Here is a 20,434-nt window from a genome sequence, read left to right on the forward strand (position 1 = left end):
TAGACCAAAACTCACAGACTTCCTCTTTTTGATTACTTACTGTTTGATTTTACTAGAGCTCACTCTTCTCTCTAACTTTATCCCATGCTTTAGTCACCTAGTCTATCAATCCATATTCAAAAGAAAAAGTAGATAGCAAATGCATATTGTCCAGATAATGAAATGTAATTAGACACCCCATTGAGTGAATCTACCAATCCCCATTTTGAACTGAACAGGCACTACAAATAGAAAATAAAATGGATCCAGGATTGAATAGAAAGAGAAGACTGGATCACACCAAGGAAGCTGCACAAATTCTCAGTGATTCTAGGTACTTGACAAAAAAAAAGTCCATATTTTGAGTATCAAGATTATCCTGAATGATACTACATAACTCTAAATCATGTAATATATTGGTTGCAGAGGAACCCAAACTGTGATACAAAAAGCAGTGAAAAGATTCATATGGGTATTAGAAGCCTGACTGTAGCATATTGCCAATAATGACTTATTTAACAAGAAGCAACCCAAAAAACCATATTCTACAGAAAGTCTCAAGAGAAAGTGGATTAATTATGTAACAAAAGCAAAAGATGACCTAACACTAGGCATAATTAGAATTCAACAAATATAGATTGATTGTTGATAGCAATAGAATAGGATTCAATCTGTTTCTATTCCTTACCATTTTAAAAGGAACAAAATATAAATACCCTATTATATGCTAACATTTTAAAAGTTCTTGAGTCCTTTCCTCCTACTCCCTTTCAAAGGATAGTTTACCTTGTCTGTATGCCCCACTGGCATGGTCTCACAAGATGGTCACCAAATAGAGAATGGATGATATACTGTTGAGGATTTAAATAGAAGATTCCTGTTTGGGCATGGGCTAGATTTAAAATGATCTCTGAAGTTCCTTCTTTTTTAATATAAGAGTTGAAGAGTGCCCAGTCAATTAGGGAAACTGAAACGGAGCAATCACTTTCTAAACACAGGGTCCACATAGTCCAAGACAGCTGAAAATATGATTGGAAATATATAATACAATCAAGTTAGTGGTTTGCCTTTTTAGTTTCAAAATGTCAACATTAACATTGCAAAAATATTCATAAAATATATACATATAAATTAAGATGATTCCCATAGTTTAGGAAGTTTTGTAGTTATGTGCAATTCAAGATGTAATAATGATCATCAAATATTCATTTAAAAACCTGCACCATACTAGGTATCATGCTATTTTCTTGGAAAGGTAGATATAAGATGGGCATTTGTCCACAATGAGTTTGCATTCCAACTGAAAACACAGGACTCAGGTTAAGGAAATGGTGATAGGAAGTAGTATATGCTAAATCCAAAATAAGTGGCTTGCTCAATGACTGCCACAGTAGCTGGTAGTAGTGAGAGAATGAATGAATGAAACTCATTTATTAAGTGCATACTATAGGCTAGATATTGGTTTAAATATAGAGTTGCAAATGTAAAAAGGAAAAGTAGCCTCTACCTCAAGGAGTTTATACTCTGGGAAATCACAACAATAGTAACTGGAGGTATAAGATAGTTGATTGACATTCTCTTTCTGTACATAATGATATTGATTTTCTTAGAGTAAAAGGTTGATCATAAAATCTTACAGCTAGAGCTGCAAAAGAACTCAGAAGCTATATGAGCCAACCATTTCATTTTATAGATAGGGAAATCAAAATTTAGGAAGATTAACTTGCCCTGGATCCCAAGGGCACCAAGTGTCAAATGCATTTAATTATTAATTAATAGGGAAACTCAACTGCTCTAACTTCAAACCCAGGGTATTCTTTTCACAACATACATATTGTGGATACATATATACATGATGGCAGAAGAGTAGCTAGCAAGAAAATGACTGGAATGGATTGGGATGTGAAACATGGTCTGTTCTAGTGCTAACTAGATAGAGGAAGCTATACTCAGTTACTCACTAATCAGATCAGATCAGCCCTAGGGCAGAGTTGTCAAAATTCAACCAGGTCCCTTTAAGCACCAAACAGTTGGGATCCAAGAACTGCCTAGGGTTGTTAAAAGGCAGCTGAACCTGCCAAGGAATATCCATCTCCATCTGTCTCTCTGATTTCTTTGTATCATATGATAAAAAAAAATGAGCTAACATATGTAAAGTGATTTGCAAACTTTAAAGTATTACATGCATATTATCTATTATTATTATCTAACATTATTATTATTTAAGGTAAATAATCTCTACTAAAGCTTAACTGACTTTTTGGTTTTTCCCTCGTGGATCTTTTCCAGAGCTTAGTTTTCTTCCTATACTCTCTCACTTTATTTATCTCACTATTGAGAAACAACTCATGGGCAATCCCATGTTATCTCTATTTACACTGGAGAGGATTTCTGGTAGTCGACTCCCTTTCCTTCTGAGTCTCTGCCTGTATAGATGTTCTATTGTTTCTACCTCTGCTGCCTCTATCACTGGTCTCAAGTCCCAATTAATGCTAGTGTCTTAGGTGATTTCAATATGCAACAATTTGGATGGAAAGGCTAGTCCTTGCACACGTAGAGAGCATTATGGCCTCTTAATATGCCTTTCAGGCAGAAAAATCTCATGAGAAAAATGTCTATCTTGCCAGTATGAACTGCCAACACTTAAATATAATTAATAGCAACTAACTGCCAGGAATTAAGAGAGAAAATGGCACCCTGTAGGTCGAGGCTGAATTCCTCATTAGAAAATTCAACTCTCAAACGATTTCAGGGATAGTGGTAGTCTATTCCTTCTTTACTTCATCTGACCCTAGTCACTTGACCCATTAGTCTTCTGCGCAAATCCAAAGGTGGGACAGAGGTGATACCCAGTTTCCTAGTGTATCTACAATTATATGGACCTCCAGGCAGAAGCTTGCCCTGTTGAAGGACTTAAAATGGTTCTTTATTAACTTATCATTGAACAAGTTGCCAGATGATACCATATATCAATGAGGATAGTCCTTAATTAGGCAGATAAACAGACTTTGTTTTGGACCTAAGAGTTGTAAGGAATAATCAAGACCTCCATTGAGAGAGCTGAAAGAATTTTAGAGCTGAAAATTATTTCAGAAGTCATCTAATCCAACCCAGATCTAAAAATATGCATTTGCTCTACATTTCCAGATAGTTTAGAGGTAGGTTTATGAGGACCAAACATTTAGTATAGATGTGTGAAATGAATGTAATATTATCCAACTGAGCCTTTCCTCTTGTGTTGCTACACTGATTTCTTTTTTTTTAATTGATATTTTCTTTTCTTTTCCCAATTACATGCTATGAAAGTTTTTCAATATTCATCCACAGGCATGTGCATATTTTTAAGTTACATAATTTCCTTCCATCTTCCTTTCCTATCCTCCTTCCCTCAGCAGCAGTCAGGTGAATATTGTATGTACACAATTATGCCACTCTAATTTCTTGCAGCAGAAAACCATTTTGTTGAGCTTCCCTAACAGACCAATTAAACATTCTACCTCCTTTAAGTCATTTCCAGATACTTAATGCATGGTTAACGTAATGAAAACGAATAACATCTGAGGTTTATAATCCCTTTGTTGGGAATTGTATCCCATAGAATTAGTTGATGCCCTGCCTTTTTGGTTGCTTTATTTAAAATAGTAATTTCTTATAAATTATACAATAAACATTTTGGTGGTTCTATCGAAAAAAAATCATGGCCAGTATAAGGAATAGAGACTGGATTTGTGATTTTATTGGTCTAACAAACTTCTAGGTGAGGAAGTTCCTATCAAAACAGGTCAGTGCTGTTTCTGATGTTTATAGTCTTGGACAATTGCTTAGAACTCTAAAATGTCCAATGACTTCCAAGGGTTACTTAGCCAATATGGGGCAGAAGTAGCTCTTGAACTCAAGATTTGATGTCAAGTTCTCTTTTTACTCATTTCTCTCATAATAGAGTAAGTGTATTGACTCTTCAAGTCTTTGTAAGCCATAGTACCCAAAGAATTGGCCAGTGTAATGCCTTTTAAAATTCTATAATACAATTTTGCATAGTTACCACTACTGAGATAGTATGGCACAAGGAATAGAGTTTTGGGTTTAGTCACAAAGCCCTCAGACTGATTACAAGACTTTAGGCAAGTTATTTAACCTTGATGTGCTTCTGGTAATTTCTTAGGCTTTATCTATGGAAATCAAAACTGGATTACATTCTGTAATTGCCTGGAATTTTCCATCCCAAGAGATTCATACATTGATGGAAGCAAAGATCTTTTCATGATTCCATTTTATTTGTTTGCATTATCTAATTAGAGATTGAAGAGTACATACTTATTTCCAGTAGTCTTCAAAATCCTGTCCCTGTTTCTATTTTGAATTTAGTTAAGATTGAGAAGTATATCATTAAATAGATGCATTGCTACACATTCTCATTTTGTGTCATTATTTTTGACATCTAATATTACTGATAAGTAAATAAATTGTTCATAAGAGTCAGCAACTCATGTAATTTGACAGATAAATTATAACCTCTTTTATAAATAGGCAAACAAGCCTTGTGGTTTCTCATAATAGCTTCTTTTGATTCTACTGAGAGTAAAAAGAAATTGGGGGGGCAAGCTGACTCATTCCTCTCTTTACTGTCAGGTTAAGGATCTATAATTGTTTGCTCTTGTGGGTGCTTCAGGTTCCTAACTTGTACATTAATTACCAGGAGAAAGTTTTCCCCAAACTTCATTTTATTAACAGTTTCATAAGAGAAATGGCTTCCTTGTTGGTAATCAAAAGCTAAATAATACAAATATTTCTTGTTTGTTTAGCCCCAAAGTGAGATATCATTCTCTCTTCTTAAGCCATTTGTTTTTAAAGAGAATCTTAATTCAAGAGCTTCTATTGTACAGCAGAGAACTTTTAAGTTAAAAAAATCTATCCATCATTCTCTGATGGGGTTAAGAAAGTGCTACATTCTCTCTTTTTAAAAATTAATTGTTTTAACTTCCAGTGACAAGTGTAAGCACTCATAGATATGAGCAAGAACAAAAGAAACACACACACAAATGAAAACAATTAAGGGAAATAATATGTAAGAGTTATTATAACTGTATATAAAACCAAATTTTCTATTATTCTCCAATATTAAATGAAATAAAAACTATGAATGTTCATTTAATATTGTAGAAATAGTGGAGTACAATAATGTGTTGTTGGTTCTCATCTGTTATTAAAGAAGACTAAAATGACATCTGACATGTACTGCCCAGAAGACCTTGGACACATCATTTAATCCTCTAATGAAACCAGGCAAACTTCTAAAGCTGTAAACACAGACCAGTGACTTTGGTAGAGAGAATTCTTTGTCTAGTAGAAATCACCAAGTACAGATCAAAAAAATACTAACTATTGAATACGATTCTCAGCTTTTGTCAAATGTTACTTTCACTTATCAAATTTGGGTCAGTGTGTATGCTTTTGGTCCTTCTTTCTTTGCTCTACTGTGTTTTTTTCTAAAAGATGTAACACACTACCTGGAAGTCAGGTGTGTTGCATTCCTGCCCCCCCCTTAATTCTCAGCTACCTTTAAAGGGGAACTAAGGGTGTAGAAGCTCTCTGCAAATCACTTCAGCTCCTACCAGTGATCATTCTCCCAAGGACAGGGGTGGTCCCATCTAGCATGATTTCATTTAGCTACTAACTGCCAGACTAACTTTTACAAAGGAAGATTTATTTCAAAAAGCATAACAAAAATAAAAACAGCATGGCTTCTTATAGAGCATAGTTCAAATTATAAATCCAAAAACCAACTTGGATTCTAATCTCAGGACTTCTGGGGGTTTTCCTGCTAACCCGTCTGTCTCACCTGCATCCCCTCACCTGCAAATCTGGCTTCAGAATTTGAACTCCCTAGTCTGGTGGGATTTACTTCCACACCTAAAACTAAGAAGGACAAACCAAACAAAACTAAAACAAATACTCCAGTCCATTTCTCAGAACCAGGGTAAAAGTGAGGAAAGGGGAAAGTCTCCCCCTTTTCAGTTCATGAGTAAACTGTAATCTTTATTCCCTGTATGTAGAAAAATGGAGTGCCCAAGAAAGAAAAAAGATTTTAATCTAGACAGATTAAAAAAGATGCAGCCTATTCTAGCTACACAGCCAATCAAAAAGAGCTACTCCCCTTACCCTGTCAAATGCTAGGAAGTAGCGCAAGCTCATATCAAGAAAACTGGGCATGTTTACTGCATGTGCCAAACTCTTGCAAACATAACAACTTTATTGGATTTCTTTTCTAATATATCCTATGCCTCTTGTCACCATCTCTTCAGAACCTTATTCATCTAAATTAGGATCAATTAATAGGGTAATCATATTAGCATTAATTAATGCAGATTCCTGGGAGGGTGCTTCACCACTGTTAATGTGGAGGAAAAAAAAATTTCATGAGGTCATTAGTGAATGTGGGAAATGTAAGTTTTAAGTGGGAAATTTAAATCAGTTTCCTTAAAAGATGTATTATACATAAATCAAAATGTCAAAGTGATTAATTGTGTCCTTTCCTCTGTCCCTATGGGTTTGCCTTACTAGGGCCAAAAAGGTGATTCTGTCATTGGACCCAGAGGACCCCCAGGGGCACCAGGTTTGCCTGGACCTCCTGGTTATGGAGCTAATGGACCCCCAGGACCTCCAGGGCCACCAGGGCCACCAGGACCTCCAGCAATACTGGGATCAGGTTAGTAAAAGTAATCACTTCATTCATGGTTCATTTGGTCTTTGTATTGCCAATGTCTGTCATACAATAGGTATTTAATAAATTCTTCTTATATTAGATGGATGCTCTATCTATGTTGCCTTTGTTAGTATAGTTACACATTAAATAGTTATATCATGGACAATCATATTTTTATTGACAAAGGTTTCTCCAAGGTCTTTCAGATAACATAGAGCTTAAAATAATGCCATATTTTTATATAGATAGTAGCAACAAAAACCACATCTTCCCTGGCTATTTTAATTTCTCTCAAGCTTGGAATTGACTTATAGTAGAAAAAAATCAACATAACATGGATCAATTGGCAACACATAACCTTTTATATAATGGTTTAAATACAATTTATTTTCTTTTTTTAAAAAATTTATATTTTTCCAATTATATGTAAAGATAGTTTTCAACATTCATTTTTTGTAACAATTTCTTTGTATCTCTTTGGATGAGTATGTGTGTGTTTGTGTGTATGTGGTTAAATGTATCTATAGATGTGTGTATAGATATCCATATAGATATATTTGTGTGTATACAAATGTATCAGTAAATGTAGGACACATGCCTAACTTCCCTTTTTTAGAAATTTACAAATGTCATAAACTTCCTGTATTTGCTTCTAGATGACCCTTCTTTAAGTTATAGAAAGAAAAATGAAAATAATAAACAACTCAAATCAACTATTAAGTAACCCATAAGGATGACCCAATTATTTCCTCTTTAACAAACTGGTTGAGAATTCAAGGTTCAAGTGCAATTGACACTAGGACTTTAGAAACAATATAATATACTAGTCACTTCACTTGTCTATTTTGAGAAAAGTGTTTTTTGTGTAAATACAATTTTTTGGATTTATCAGTTTTTTCAGATTCCTGTTGAATTTGTCTATTTCCACATAATTTGAGTTATATATATATATATATATATATTCATTTATTGTCCAATTGTTTCAAGTACTTTTTCACAAAAATCACACAATTTGGGGAAGAGGGAAGAAATTGGACCTGTGATTTCTGTGGTATCAATAATTCCTAACCAAAAAACTTCTACAAGTAAAGAAGGGTACTGCTCTGTTTGAAGACTTGCTCAGAGTCACACAGTTTCTGTCAGAGGAATGACATGAATCCAAGTCCTTTATGACTTCCAGACCAATTCTCTATTCATTATATTACAAAGTCTCTCCTATTAGCTTCTCACAAAGTAAGTTTGTTTGTTATATTTCCTTGCATATCCCCACATCACAGTGTCCTATACAGAGTAATGCTCAATGAAGACTTCCATTGCTTCATAGGCTAAAGCAGGGGTGGGGAACCTTTTTTCTTTCAAAGGCCAAAACTTAAAAATTAACTTGCTATATTTGGTCAAACATTTAATTACTTCACCCCTAAAAAACTCCTAGATTTATTGAGTTTTTAGTCCTGTCTATGGTTGCCTTGACTAAATGATTTTGCAGGCCTTAAAGAACCTATGACTGTTCCCCACCCTTGGGCTAAAGGACTCTTAGAGTTAGAAGGGATTTTAAAGAAAAGGTTGCTTTTTGAATTTCTTATATCAATCAATCAATCATTTATTGAGAGACTATTGTGGGCAGCTAGGTGGTAACTAGGACATGACTTCAAATCTGATCTCTGACATTTCCTATATGTATAACATTAGGCAAAATGTTTAGCTCCAATCCCCTCCAAAACCAGTGTAGAACAAAAACAGCCTATTATATACTAGGCATTGCCAAGGTGCTCAGGATAAAAGATATAAATTAAATAAGCCCTGCCCTCAATGAACTTACTTGTCTGGAGTCACTAAAATAAATACAAAATGAATTCAGGGAGAAAGATAGTAACAGAATGGGGGGTCAGGAAAGGATAGAAGTAAAGGTGGTATTTAAATTGAATTTCAAAAGGGTCATAAGTTTCTAAGAAAGGTGACTTCCAATCATGGCAGAGAAAAGTTAATGAGAAAGTTTGAAAATAGAGGGTGTGTCATTTGTGACTTCTTATTAGAAGTCTGACTGGTCTGAAGAGTTCAAGAAGGGGAATGGTGTATATGGCCAAGTTGGAAAGGTAAGTTGAGGTCTCATTGTGAAGGACTTTAAAAGTCAAACACAAAAGAGAATATTTGATCATGAATTAATTCCAAAATTCTAGAACTTTTTGAGCAGGGCAGTTTAGGAAAATCACTTTAGCAACTGGGTAGAGGATAGATTGGAGCAAAGAGAGATTTGAAACTGAAAGACCAATTAGGAGGTTGCTGGAACAGTCTAGGTGAGAACTTGAATTAGCCTGATGAGTGAATGGGTGGAGAGGAGACAGATAGAAGGGATGTTGTGTAGAGAAAAACAATAGTATTTGTTAATTGATTTGAATATATGAGAGAAAGTAAAGTGTCAAGTCCAGGGAAATATTGGCATTGTGAATCTGGGGCACTAGCAGGATGGTAGTGCCCTTGACAGAAACTATCCCAGGAGATTAGACCACAGCTTCTTGAGAAAAAGATGAGTTCATTGAAGAGTTTTGTTTACAGTACTATTTTTCCATGTACCCAAATACCAGGCAAAATGCAGGGTGCCAGCAGGATGTATTTATTATCTTCCTCTTCTCTTCCTCAACACTCAGTTCCCCTTTTCATTTCCGTGAGAGTCTTCAATATTAGGCCCAGGCAGTGGTAACCTAGGAAAATATGTACAAAAGAGTTCCTGCCAAGAGACTAGTACTTATTTATAAAAATTTTGCAAACAAACCACTCCTTTTTAAAAATGGCATCTGCCCGAAATGTGAGTTTTCCTTACCTCTGTTGCAACTACAGATATCATGATGTGTCCTTTCAGTTGGAGGTTCTCTATCTCTTTAACTAAATAAACTAAGAGCTTTTAATGTCCCAAACCCTACTTCACATTTTTTTTTCACAAAGGAACAGAAGCCAAGAGCCAGAAGAGAAGTGTAAAGGAAGCAATATGACAGCCTTTCCATGATAATGTTACTTCTCTTTCCTTTCAACTGCCAATTTTCCTTTCTCTGTAGTTGCTTCATTAATATCAGCAAGGAATCTGTAGGTCTTTTCAATGTGTTTCTGGGAGAAAATGATAGATGAAAAGAAAAGTGAAGTGGTTTCAGAACTGGTCATTCTTGTAGGATCTCAGAATCTCCTCTATACTATACCCATCCATCCAGACTTCTTGCTGTTTCTCACATGTGGCATACCCTCTCTCATTTCCATGCTTTCTCACTAGCTGTCTTCCATGCCTACAAAGCATTCCCTCTTCATTTTTTATTCTTAGAACCCTTCATTTCCTTCAAAATTCAGTTTAAAGGACAAACCTCTCCTGATCTCCCTCCCAGTTACTATTGCTTCTCTCCCCTAGTTCACTTTATATTTATATTGTATGACTTTGTGACACATACATATTCCCAATAACTTGTCCTCCAGCCTCTAGTTTAAAACTACCAGTGACAGAATGATCTGCCTCCCAAGACAATCTGTTTTATTTTTCTTTATCTACTGGCTCTCACTGCAAGGAACATTTTTTTCCCTCATACTCTATCTCTGTCATTGAAATTTCTATCCCTTGATTCTTGTTTTACTTTCTGGATGACTAGCCATACAGAGACAGAGAGAAAGACAGAGATAGAAACAGAGAGACAGAGACAGTTGAAGGAGGTTAATGAGGACTTACAATAAGTACTGAGAATACAGCACAAGTCAGAAAGACAGTCTCTGCTCTCAATGGTTTTACATTCACATAGGGAAGCACAAAAGAAAGGAAGTATATGAACAAGGTAGAAATGTATTCTGAGACAGGTTAGAAGTAAACACAGGGGCGGCCAGGTGGTGCAGTGGATAGTGGAGTCAGGAGTACCTGAGTTCAAATCCGTCCTCAGACACTTAATAATTACCTAGCTGTATGGCCTTGGGCAAGCTACTTAACCCCATTGCCTTGGGAAATCCTAACAAAAAAAAAAAAGTAAACACAGAGCAAGGGACTTTCTCAAATGAAGGTTTAAAGAACAACTCACCAAGCAGAGAAGGCAAACAATCATTTCCCTTTATATATCTTGTAGGTACAGAATGGTTTACATGTTTTCTCCTCTAGTAGAATGTGAACTCCTTGAGGGCAGGAATTGTTTGCAAATTTTTGCATACTCACATGTCTCATCCCATGCCTGGTCCATAGGAAGCATTTAATATAAGCTTGCTGACTTTAATCCTTCTTCAATATAATAACCTTTCAGAAATTTGAATACAATAGTCATTCCCCCCCCCTTCAGTGTTCTCTTCTTAAGACTACACATTCCCAGTTCCCATCTTCAGATAATTTATTTGACCTGGCCTCATTACATTCTGCTCATTAAAGATTTATCAGGCCCATCAGTATGTTGGAGAAGAAAGTCAAGTTGTTCTTCTCAAAGACTCATTGACAGTTTTCCAGAAAATAATTTTTTCTGAATGTTTGAAATTTAATTTGGATGGTTCATTAAGATATTGTTCTATGTATTATTCTTGTTTCCTCCAAGGAGTTGATGGGGAAAGAACTGGCAAATTGTTGGTAGAAAATTTGCATTTTATGGAGTATATACTCAGTATATGTGACACATGTCAATCCCATGAAACGCAGTCAATTAACTATATTCTCTCTGAGTGTGTCTGTGTGTGTGTGTGTGTGTGTGTGTGTGTGTGTGTGAGAGAGAGAGAGAGAGAGAGAGAGAGAGAGAGAGAGAGAGAGAGAAATATAATATAAACTTTCTGCTTTATTTCAGCTGTGGCACTTCCAGGCCCACCTGGCCCTCCAGGCCAGCCAGGACTTCCAGGATCCAGGAACCTGGTCAGTTAACATTTATGCATTCAAAGAGGAAAATTACAATTTTAATTTTTTAATCAATAGCACTATATTAAAATTATTTCTATTGAAGAATATCAAGAATGTGCCTCCAATTGATGAGAAAATGACCAAATGTTCTTATATGTCTAAAGCTGTCTTCTTATGACCATGACTTATTTCCTGGCTATTGAGATAATGAACTTTTTGTTAATGACTCACTATTTCCTCTTTGTGTATAAAACAATAGCAAATTTCATATCCTGACTGAGAAAAAAATGGTTATTTGAAGTTTAAACAAGACATTCTAACCTGCAACATCTATTTTGAAGACTTGGAACTAGTAGTTTTAGTTCCAGCATCTTTGGATTTGGACTGGTAGACTCAATAGACTTGGGTCAGTAGACTTAGCAACCTTGGAGTCTTAGAATCACTAGGCTCTGTGACCCTAGAATCAGACTTGATGGCCTTAGAATCAAACTTATGACATTAGTGTCAAACTTAGTGACTTTGGAGTAAGTGGGTTTGACAGTCTTGGGGTCAGTGGGCTTGACAGTCTTGGGGTCAGTGGCTCTGGTGACTTTGGAGTAGGGATCTGGGTGTTTGTCGACAACTATAGAGCCTGGACTCTTGGTGGCCATCTTGGGTCTGGCATGCCAAATATTTAGCTTGGGATCTTAGACTTACTTAGTTTAGCCTTGGAGTTGTTCATAGTCAGAGACTCAATGACCTCTGTTTGAGCCTTGATGGTCCAGTCCCTTCTTGTCTTTCAGGGCAATCCTTTTGGAGTCTTGTATCTTTGTTTGGTTTGTTTGGTTTTTTTTTTTTTGGTTTTTACAAGGCAATGGGGTTAAGTGACTTGCCCAAGGTCACATAGATAGGTAATTATTAAGTGTCTGAGACTGAACTTGAACTCCTGACTCCAAGGTCGGTGCTCTATCCACTGCCACCTAGCTGCCCTGTCCCATCTCTTTGTGATATAAGTTTCTTGTTCCTTTTTCTGCGCCATTTTTGTGATTGGTTATAAATGATTTGCTTCTTAAACCACCTTTATATCATGAACCAGAAGTGGATGAGAATGAGAGAAAGAAAGAAGAGAATGGAGTTCTAAAAAAGAGATCTTGGTAGCAAACAAGATGAAAGATTTAAATTTATCTAGCAATAGATAGAACCCCTTATTTTCAGATGAGAAAATCAAGACCCAAGGAGGTCATAGATTTTAGAAGTCATTGAATCCTTTCCCTTCATCTTAAAGATGAAAAAAGTGGATCACAGAGAGAATTGATTTGCTCAGCTAGTATGTATCAAGAGACAAGATTTGAACCCAGGTCTTTTTATTCTAAAACTAATACTCTTTGCACTCTACCATGGTAGTGCACTGTTACTATAAGTCCATGAGGCTTATAAATTGTTATGATGTAGAATATTATTCCTGTTAATACAATTTCCATTTTTAAGCATAGTGTAAGCAAAAAATTAAGATAGAGCTACACTGATATAACTTGTGGAAAGAATTATACTAATTTAATTACATTAAACTCAAAATGGAAAGATTTGGTCTTGTGAATAATAATTTTACTAGATCTTTGTAATTACCACAAATTTTATATAGATTGTTTCATTTGATTCATGAAGAATATAGGGAAAGTATTTGCTACTCTTATTTCTCAGAAATTAAAACTGAGGATCATAGCAGTTGAGTGACTTGTCCAAAGGTACAAAGCTAGTAAATGAGGCCAGCAGGAGAATCCATGTCTTCTGATTCCTAGTTTGTTGTTCTAATAGCTACAGGGCTTTTTAAGGGTCTGCTGTTATGGCAGACTCAGAGGCTGAAGTAGTCTTTCCCAAGCAATCTTTCTTTTCTCTCTACAAAAATACTTCTTTTATATTTCCCTCAATAACCTTCAGCTTAGTGGCACATTCAAAATATGATTTCTGTCAGCACTACTGACCATAGTCTTTTCTTATCAGTTTATGTCCACCCTTATACCTCATTTTCATTGGTTTTGTTGATGGATTCTGAAGGAATAAGCCTCACAGTTTCAAAAATTTATACTAAGATTCTTCAGGAGAACATAGTTCCACACCTATGTATTCTTCAAGGTATTACTCTGGGCATGACACCAGTTCTGTTTACTTAATCTCTCCTTAATGTTCTATTTTTAACATTACTCCAAGCACAAACATCAAAAATTAGACTATGGTCAGACACAGGTTTTGAAAACAGCTTTTCTGAGACCAGAACCAATCTTTCACTCTACCACATCGCTTTCTGTTGCTAATTTGTTTTTTTTTCAGTTGTGTCTGACTCTCCATGACCCCACTCGAGGTTTTCATGGCAAAGATAGTGGAGTGGATGGCCATTTCCTTTTCCAGCACATTTTACAGATGAGGAAACTGAGGCAAACAAGGTCTTGTCAAGGGTCACACATATAGTAAATGACTGTGGACAGATTTGAACTCAGGAAAATGAGTCTTTCTGACTCTTGACCTCATACACTATCCACTGGACCATCTTGTTGCTCTTCTCTTAATTACCAGCCACTAATACTGCCTTCTATACAGATGGGCTTAAAAACTGGCTTCCCCATCTTCTTCTGGCAAGACTTTGGGTCATATAAGCCTGGAATGATCATGAACTAGAGGCCTCTAAATATGAAAAAGGTCTTTAGAAGAAAGAAGAGGAAGAGAAGGAGGAGGAGGAGGAAAGGAAAAAAGAGAAAGAAGGAAGAGAAAGAGGAGGAAGCGGAGGTGGAGGTGAAGGTAGAGGAAGAGGAGGAGAAGGAGGAGAGAAGGAGGAGGAGGAAGAGGAGAGAAAGAAGGGGAAGGTAAAAAAGAAGAAAAAGGAGAAGTAAAAGAAAAAGGAGGTGAAGAACTTAATAGAATGGCTAATAGAAGTAAGAAGAAGGAATAAGAAGAAATAATCTTGGTTCATCTATGCATTGGTTTGCACTGTAGGAGCAAGAAGCAAACATGTGCAACTTTAAAGGCTCTAGGACACTGAAACTTTCTAATGATTTTAAGAGTATCTGTTGGATAAGAACAACTGATTTGTTCTCCCTTGGTCTGTTAAACTCAGGAGGAGCACATGTAATGGAAGAAACATCACCAGATGAGATCATTTTCATCAGCATTATAAAAGTGTTTAGAAACAAAATTTGCTCATAAATGTGTTCTCTTAAAAATCATAGCATTGACCAGTAGTTTGAGGGTTGGTTGATTGCAAAGCCACCCTTAACAAAAATATATATGGTTCAGTCATACATTTGCTTATTGCCATTTTTGTTTTTTTCAATTTGAATGGAGCTAGCTGTAGAGTTGGCCTCAGATCTTTTGATAGAAGGATACAAATAAAATCATGTCTAGGTATTATAATTTAGATCACTTCCCTGCCCAGGAGTTCTCAGCAGAATCAGTAGAGAATTTGACCAAGAGTTCTTGTAAAAGGCAGCCACTTGTTTTAATGGAACACTGGCAAGATCCAAATTCAAATCCTACCTTAAACACTATGGACTAAAACACCCTGGACAAATTACTTAAATGGCCTCAGCCTCAATGTTCTCTAAGGTTCCATTTCAGTTCTAAATCTGCTATTCTAAGATGCCATAAAGCAATATTTTACTGGTTCATTAACTTTTTTATGCTTGCCCTTTTGAAGCTATGGATAGATTTTTTTCTTTTAAGTTTTAGAAAAACTTTCTTAATCTTATACCCTTTGTCTTTCACTAGATTAGAGTTACATGGCTTCCAATAATTGACATGTGAATCAGATTTTTTCCCCATCATTTGATACATTGTCACAAGCTACGGGAATATGACTTACTTTGGTCTAGTCTATTTCTGCATTTCATTGGATGCCCTCGAATCCTTGAAAATCATTGTACTAGGCTATTTGGCATGTCTTCAGTGAGGGACCATTGAAACTATTAAACTGAATAAGATTTGAGTACTCCACTAAAAACCTCTATTCTCAGATGCTTCAGAGTTGTCCTTTAATGTGACACAGTGATATCCTTAGAGATTACTTAGGTATATTCAGGTAGTTGCCTACACATACAATGATGAACTGTTCTAGCTTTTTAAAAAAATTTCTCTCTCACAGCTGCTTCTCTCCTCTGCTGTCAGAACTCCTGCTGCCTCGATTCCCATTTCTATTCTTTTTCCCAAGGCCTCTGCTGTGTGGGACTTCTGGTATCTGGCACATTCTTTCCTCTCTGATTTCCTATTTTTTTTTCTTGCTTAATTTTTCTATTTTCTTTTAAAATTCTTTCTTTCATTCTGTGTTTTTCAGGGAGGAGGGGTTCTTGTTTTTGTTTTTGTTTTTTTTTTTAGGTTTTTGCAAGGCAAATGGGGTTAAGTGGTTTGCCCAAGGCCACACAGCTAGGTAATTATTAAGTGTCTGAGGTCACATTTGAACTCAGGTACTTCTGACTCCAGGGCCAGTGCTCTATCCACTGCACCCACCTAGCTGCCCCTCTGTTGTTTTAATTTGGATTGGGGATTTTTGGAGTCAGAGGCTTTACTTTTACAGTCACCACAGCAGTAAATCAATGAATTCCTTGAGGTCAACAAACAAAATGTCAGATGGACTCATCAGGCATTACTTTCTTTCCAGCCAGAGATGATGCTTTGTTTTGTTTTGTTTTGTTTTGTTTTCTTAACTTTTGAATCACTTCTAATCTTTGAGCTTAAGTCTTGGGAGACAACATAGGGAAAAAATCCTGCATTTGGAATCTGAAACCTGACATTCAAATGTCAGTTCTGCTAATTTTCTACTTGTGTTAACCTCCTTTGTAGGTTTAATTTTCCTCATCTACAATATGAGAGAATTGCATGAAATGACTTCTAAGCTTTCTTCCAGCTCCCAAACTATGAGTCTGTGATGAAAAACTGATATCTAATTTAAATACATCTGTATTAAACTTTATGTATAAATTTGGGGTAAAAAAGTTTTTCTATGAAAAATCATTGTTTCATAGTAAAAATTTAATAAGGAATGCATTTGATTTACTTTCAGATGTTTTAGAAAAATAAAAAAAGCATAAGTTTAATGCTTTTCTAAATTCAAAATAGGAAGCATAAGGATTTCATCCACTATGTAAAATAATAGGAAAATTATGCTTGAATTGTATTAAAATATCACATCATGGGGCAGCTAGGTACCGCAGTGGATAGAGCACTGGCCCTGGAGTCAGGAGTACCTGAGTTCAAATCCAGCCTCAGACACTTAATAGTTAAGTTACCTAGCTGTGTGGCCTTAAAAAAAACGCTCTCCTTAAACTCTTCCAATACCAAGTTTGTAACTAGTTTTGAAAAATAGATGGTGCTATTGTTGGACAATTTTGATTGCTAGAAAAATTTTTCTTATATTGGACTGAAATTTGCATTAATGTGACTCATTGTTGTTGGTACCAATTCTGTCCTTTATAGCAAAAAAGGATAAAGCTCCTCCCTATAAAGATTGCAGTCATATACCTCCTATATTTTCATCTCCAGGTCCAATGTCCCTGCTTCCTTAAGCTATCTATCTCTTATAGAGCATGGGTTCTCTATATTTTACCATACTGATCCTCCTTCTCTGGATCCAATCCAATGTATTAAAATCTTACTTATAAATCAGTATCTTAAACTGGAAACAGTAACTCAGAAGGGGTATCCATTCAATACAAGGCCCAATGTGATAGAGAAATTTTATTTCTATTAATTTAGCCTATGATAGTATTTTTTCTTTTGTTTTTAGAAAGATAGGAGTTATGGGTCAATATCTTCTAAATATTCACATTACTGGTATTAAGTCTCAGCCCCAGTTTTCCAGGGTTTCATCTCCCACTCAATGAACTGCCAAAATTTCTGGCTTTCCCACCCAAACCTGTTTCTATGAAACATTTTCCTCATCATTATCATCATTCCTCATATTTTTATAGTGCTATAATATCTCCTTTGATCCATATAATAAACAGTCTAATAAAATCAGGAAAGTAGGTAGTTCTGTCGCCATTTTGGTTCACTTAACTAGTTATCAGTGGAGTTGAATTAAAATCTTCTATAAGTTTCCTTTCCAAAAATTCAATTCAATTCAGCATCTACTAATCATCTATAATGCAGAAAGTATTCTTCTACTTCCAAGGATATAAAGCTACCCCCTTTTTTGTCATTCCATCCTTAAAAAACCCAATCCCATCTCTCAAAAAACTTACATAAGGGAGGAAAGGAACTAACATATATACCTATACAGATAAGTTAATATAAATTATTTTAGGAGAGAGTGAGAAAGCGGTACCTAGTAAGTGGATGACTCAGCAAAGAGATCCCAAAATAAGCATTAGAATTCCTATCCAGGGTGAAAAGTTACATTAAAGTCTTTTCCTTATCTAAGGTTCTAATATCCTTTTCCTCCCATTGCAGGCCCTGGGCCAGAAAAATACTGAATGGCAGGCAACCATAGATAATAGGCCTGGGAAACAAAATCCCTTTAACAACTGACTTTTTAACTACTTCCTCCAGGATATCAATAGCTTCTAGAACTTTCAGAATAAGTATTTAATACCTTCTGCTCTTTTCCTTATTTTAAGTCTTTGTAGGCCCATACAACTAAGTATCTTTTTTCTTGTCATGTTTCTTTGTTTTTCTTCTCTATTGCATTTCCCTGATAATTCTACTATTCTTATTAATTTCAAATTTAATGTGTGTTTAATGTGTTCAATAGTAATGTTATTCATAGCCCTTAATAATTATATCATATCTCAATATTTTTCGAGTTAGAAATACAACAAAAATCTACTGTTAAAGTCTAATATTTTTATACATAATATCAGAAATTGGTGAGATTTTATCAGAATAAATGACATTAAGAAAAAGACATTATTAACACCTGTTTTGCTACTTCACTTAAAGGACCAATAGTACTTTTCCATCTGACTTGAAGCTGAAACCTTCCATATGTGCTATCTCCTCATATTAGAGTGTGTGTGTGTGTGTGAAAATGTCTTGTTTTTCTGTTTCCCAGAACCTAACACAGCACTTTGTACAAAGTAATTGTTTAAAAAAATGTTTGTTTTATTTATTCATTCATCATCCACATATGATCTCAGAATTTTGAGAAGAATGTGGTTATTACTATATAACATATTTTCTTTTAATGTCTAATAGGTAACAACATTTGGAAATATTGAAAGTATGATGCAAAATGCTCATTTAGTGATAGAAGGCACATTAATCTATTTAAGTGAAAGTACAGAATTTTTTTTACGTGTAAGAAATGGATGGAAAAAATTGCAGGTAATTATTTTTATGCTTTCCCTTTTCCTTTCAGTGAAATAGTTACAGTACCTATCATCTAAAAGGAAAACCTTGGTCCTGTGAAATTTATTTATAACCTTTTTCATAGAAAAGTAGCATAGTCTTGTGGATAGAGAGCTAGCCTTGAAGTGAAGAGGACCTGAATTCACATCCTGCCTCTGACATATAATGGCTATATAATTTAAATGATGTAATATTTTAGTATCCAAGGTAATATATCAAGGCTGTCATTGAAGAGAAGGGGCCAGCTTGACTAGTTAGAAGGATTTTATCACCTAGAACTTCCCTACACCAGTAAAGTTCTCTATCCCCGTCATGTATGTGCATATGTATGTATAGTTTTTGCTTTATACTTAATTATTCCCTTAATTATTACTATTTCAGCTTGGAGAACTTATTCCAATTCCTGCTGACAGCCTACCACCTCCTGCAATTTCCAGCAATGTAAGTATAGTTGGTGATAATATAGAAATAAATGTAGACATGGATATAGATGGAGTTACCATATTTCAGTCTTTCCAATTTATATTATGGCTTATTTGATTATGCAGAACAGGAACAGAGCCTAAGCTAGGGGGTGCAGTGGATAGAGCACCAAGCCTAGAAGCAGAAAGACTCATCTTCCTGAGTTCAAATCTGGCCTCAGACACTTAATAGATGTGTGATCCTGGAACAGTGACTTGACCCTGTTTGCCTCAATTTCCTCATCTGTTAAATGAATTGGTGAAAGAAATAGCCAACTCTTGCCAAGAAGACTCCTCATGAAGTTATGAAGAGTTGGACCTGACTAAAGATGACTGAACAACAACTTTCTGACTCCAAATCTAATGTTCTTTCCACTATAACTAGTTACTTGTTTCTTTTCGGATGGTCACTGATTTGTCTGGTATGGAAACCAATTTCTGGTATGGATATAAAATAGTAATTCATCTGTCACTTATAAAATAGTAACTCATCTGTCACTTTAGGGCCCTGAAAATTTAAATTTTTTTTGTCCAAGGTTATACAGCAAATATATATTCTGAGGCAGGGCTTGAATCCAAGTCTTTTTGAATTTAAGATGGGTACTCTGAACCCCACACCAATGCTGCCTCTCATAGCAGCATCATAGGACACTCACTATACTTTCTCCAAATGGGAATTTTTATAGTTCTCTTCATCCTGATAATTCATATTTATGTAGTACTTTGGTTTACAAAATGATTTCATAATCATGTCTTTCCATTGATAGAAATACATTTATTAATCACTTAACAGTTATTAGACATGTTAATTGTGAAGATATAAAGACAAAAAAAAAGTTTGTGTTCTCAAGGACCTCACAGTCTATTAAGGAAAATGATATCCAGATGACTATATACAAGTAAAACTAGAACATGATTTCAAGAGGGTTGAGAGAGGGGAGGAGAATAGGTGTAGAGGAGACTAGGAAAAGTTTTCTGAAGAAGGTTTGATTTGATCAAAGCTGTAGAGGGAACCAGGGACCCTTAGAGATAGGAGGTGAAAAAGGATAGCATTCTAAGAATTGGAAGATGTGAAGTTGTGTGTAAGGAGCAGCAGGTAACCAGTACAGCTGTATCATCAGGGTGCAAAATGAAATAGTGAACAGA

General features: G+C 35.5%; 1 protein-coding gene across 2 annotated transcripts in view; it reads left to right on the forward strand.

The window, feature by feature from the left end:
- The window catches only part of COL15A1 (collagen type XV alpha 1 chain), a 274,055-nt gene that overhangs the window by 245,445 nt on the left and 8,176 nt on the right, over window positions 1–20,434 (forward strand). For both annotated transcript variants that reach the window (XM_074196725.1, XM_074196724.1), the window contains 4 exons: window positions 6,541–6,685; window positions 11,467–11,531; window positions 18,675–18,803; window positions 19,209–19,268. In XM_074196725.1, the coding sequence (XP_074052826.1) occupies window positions 6,541–6,685; window positions 11,467–11,531; window positions 18,675–18,803; window positions 19,209–19,268 (399 nt within the window). The remainder of the gene's footprint in view (window positions 1–6,540; window positions 6,686–11,466; window positions 11,532–18,674; window positions 18,804–19,208; window positions 19,269–20,434) is intronic.

Source organism: Macrotis lagotis, chromosome 8, assembly GCF_037893015.1.
Source record: "Macrotis lagotis isolate mMagLag1 chromosome 8, bilby.v1.9.chrom.fasta, whole genome shotgun sequence".
Lineage (NCBI taxonomy): Eukaryota > Metazoa > Chordata > Mammalia > Peramelemorphia > Peramelidae > Macrotis > Macrotis lagotis.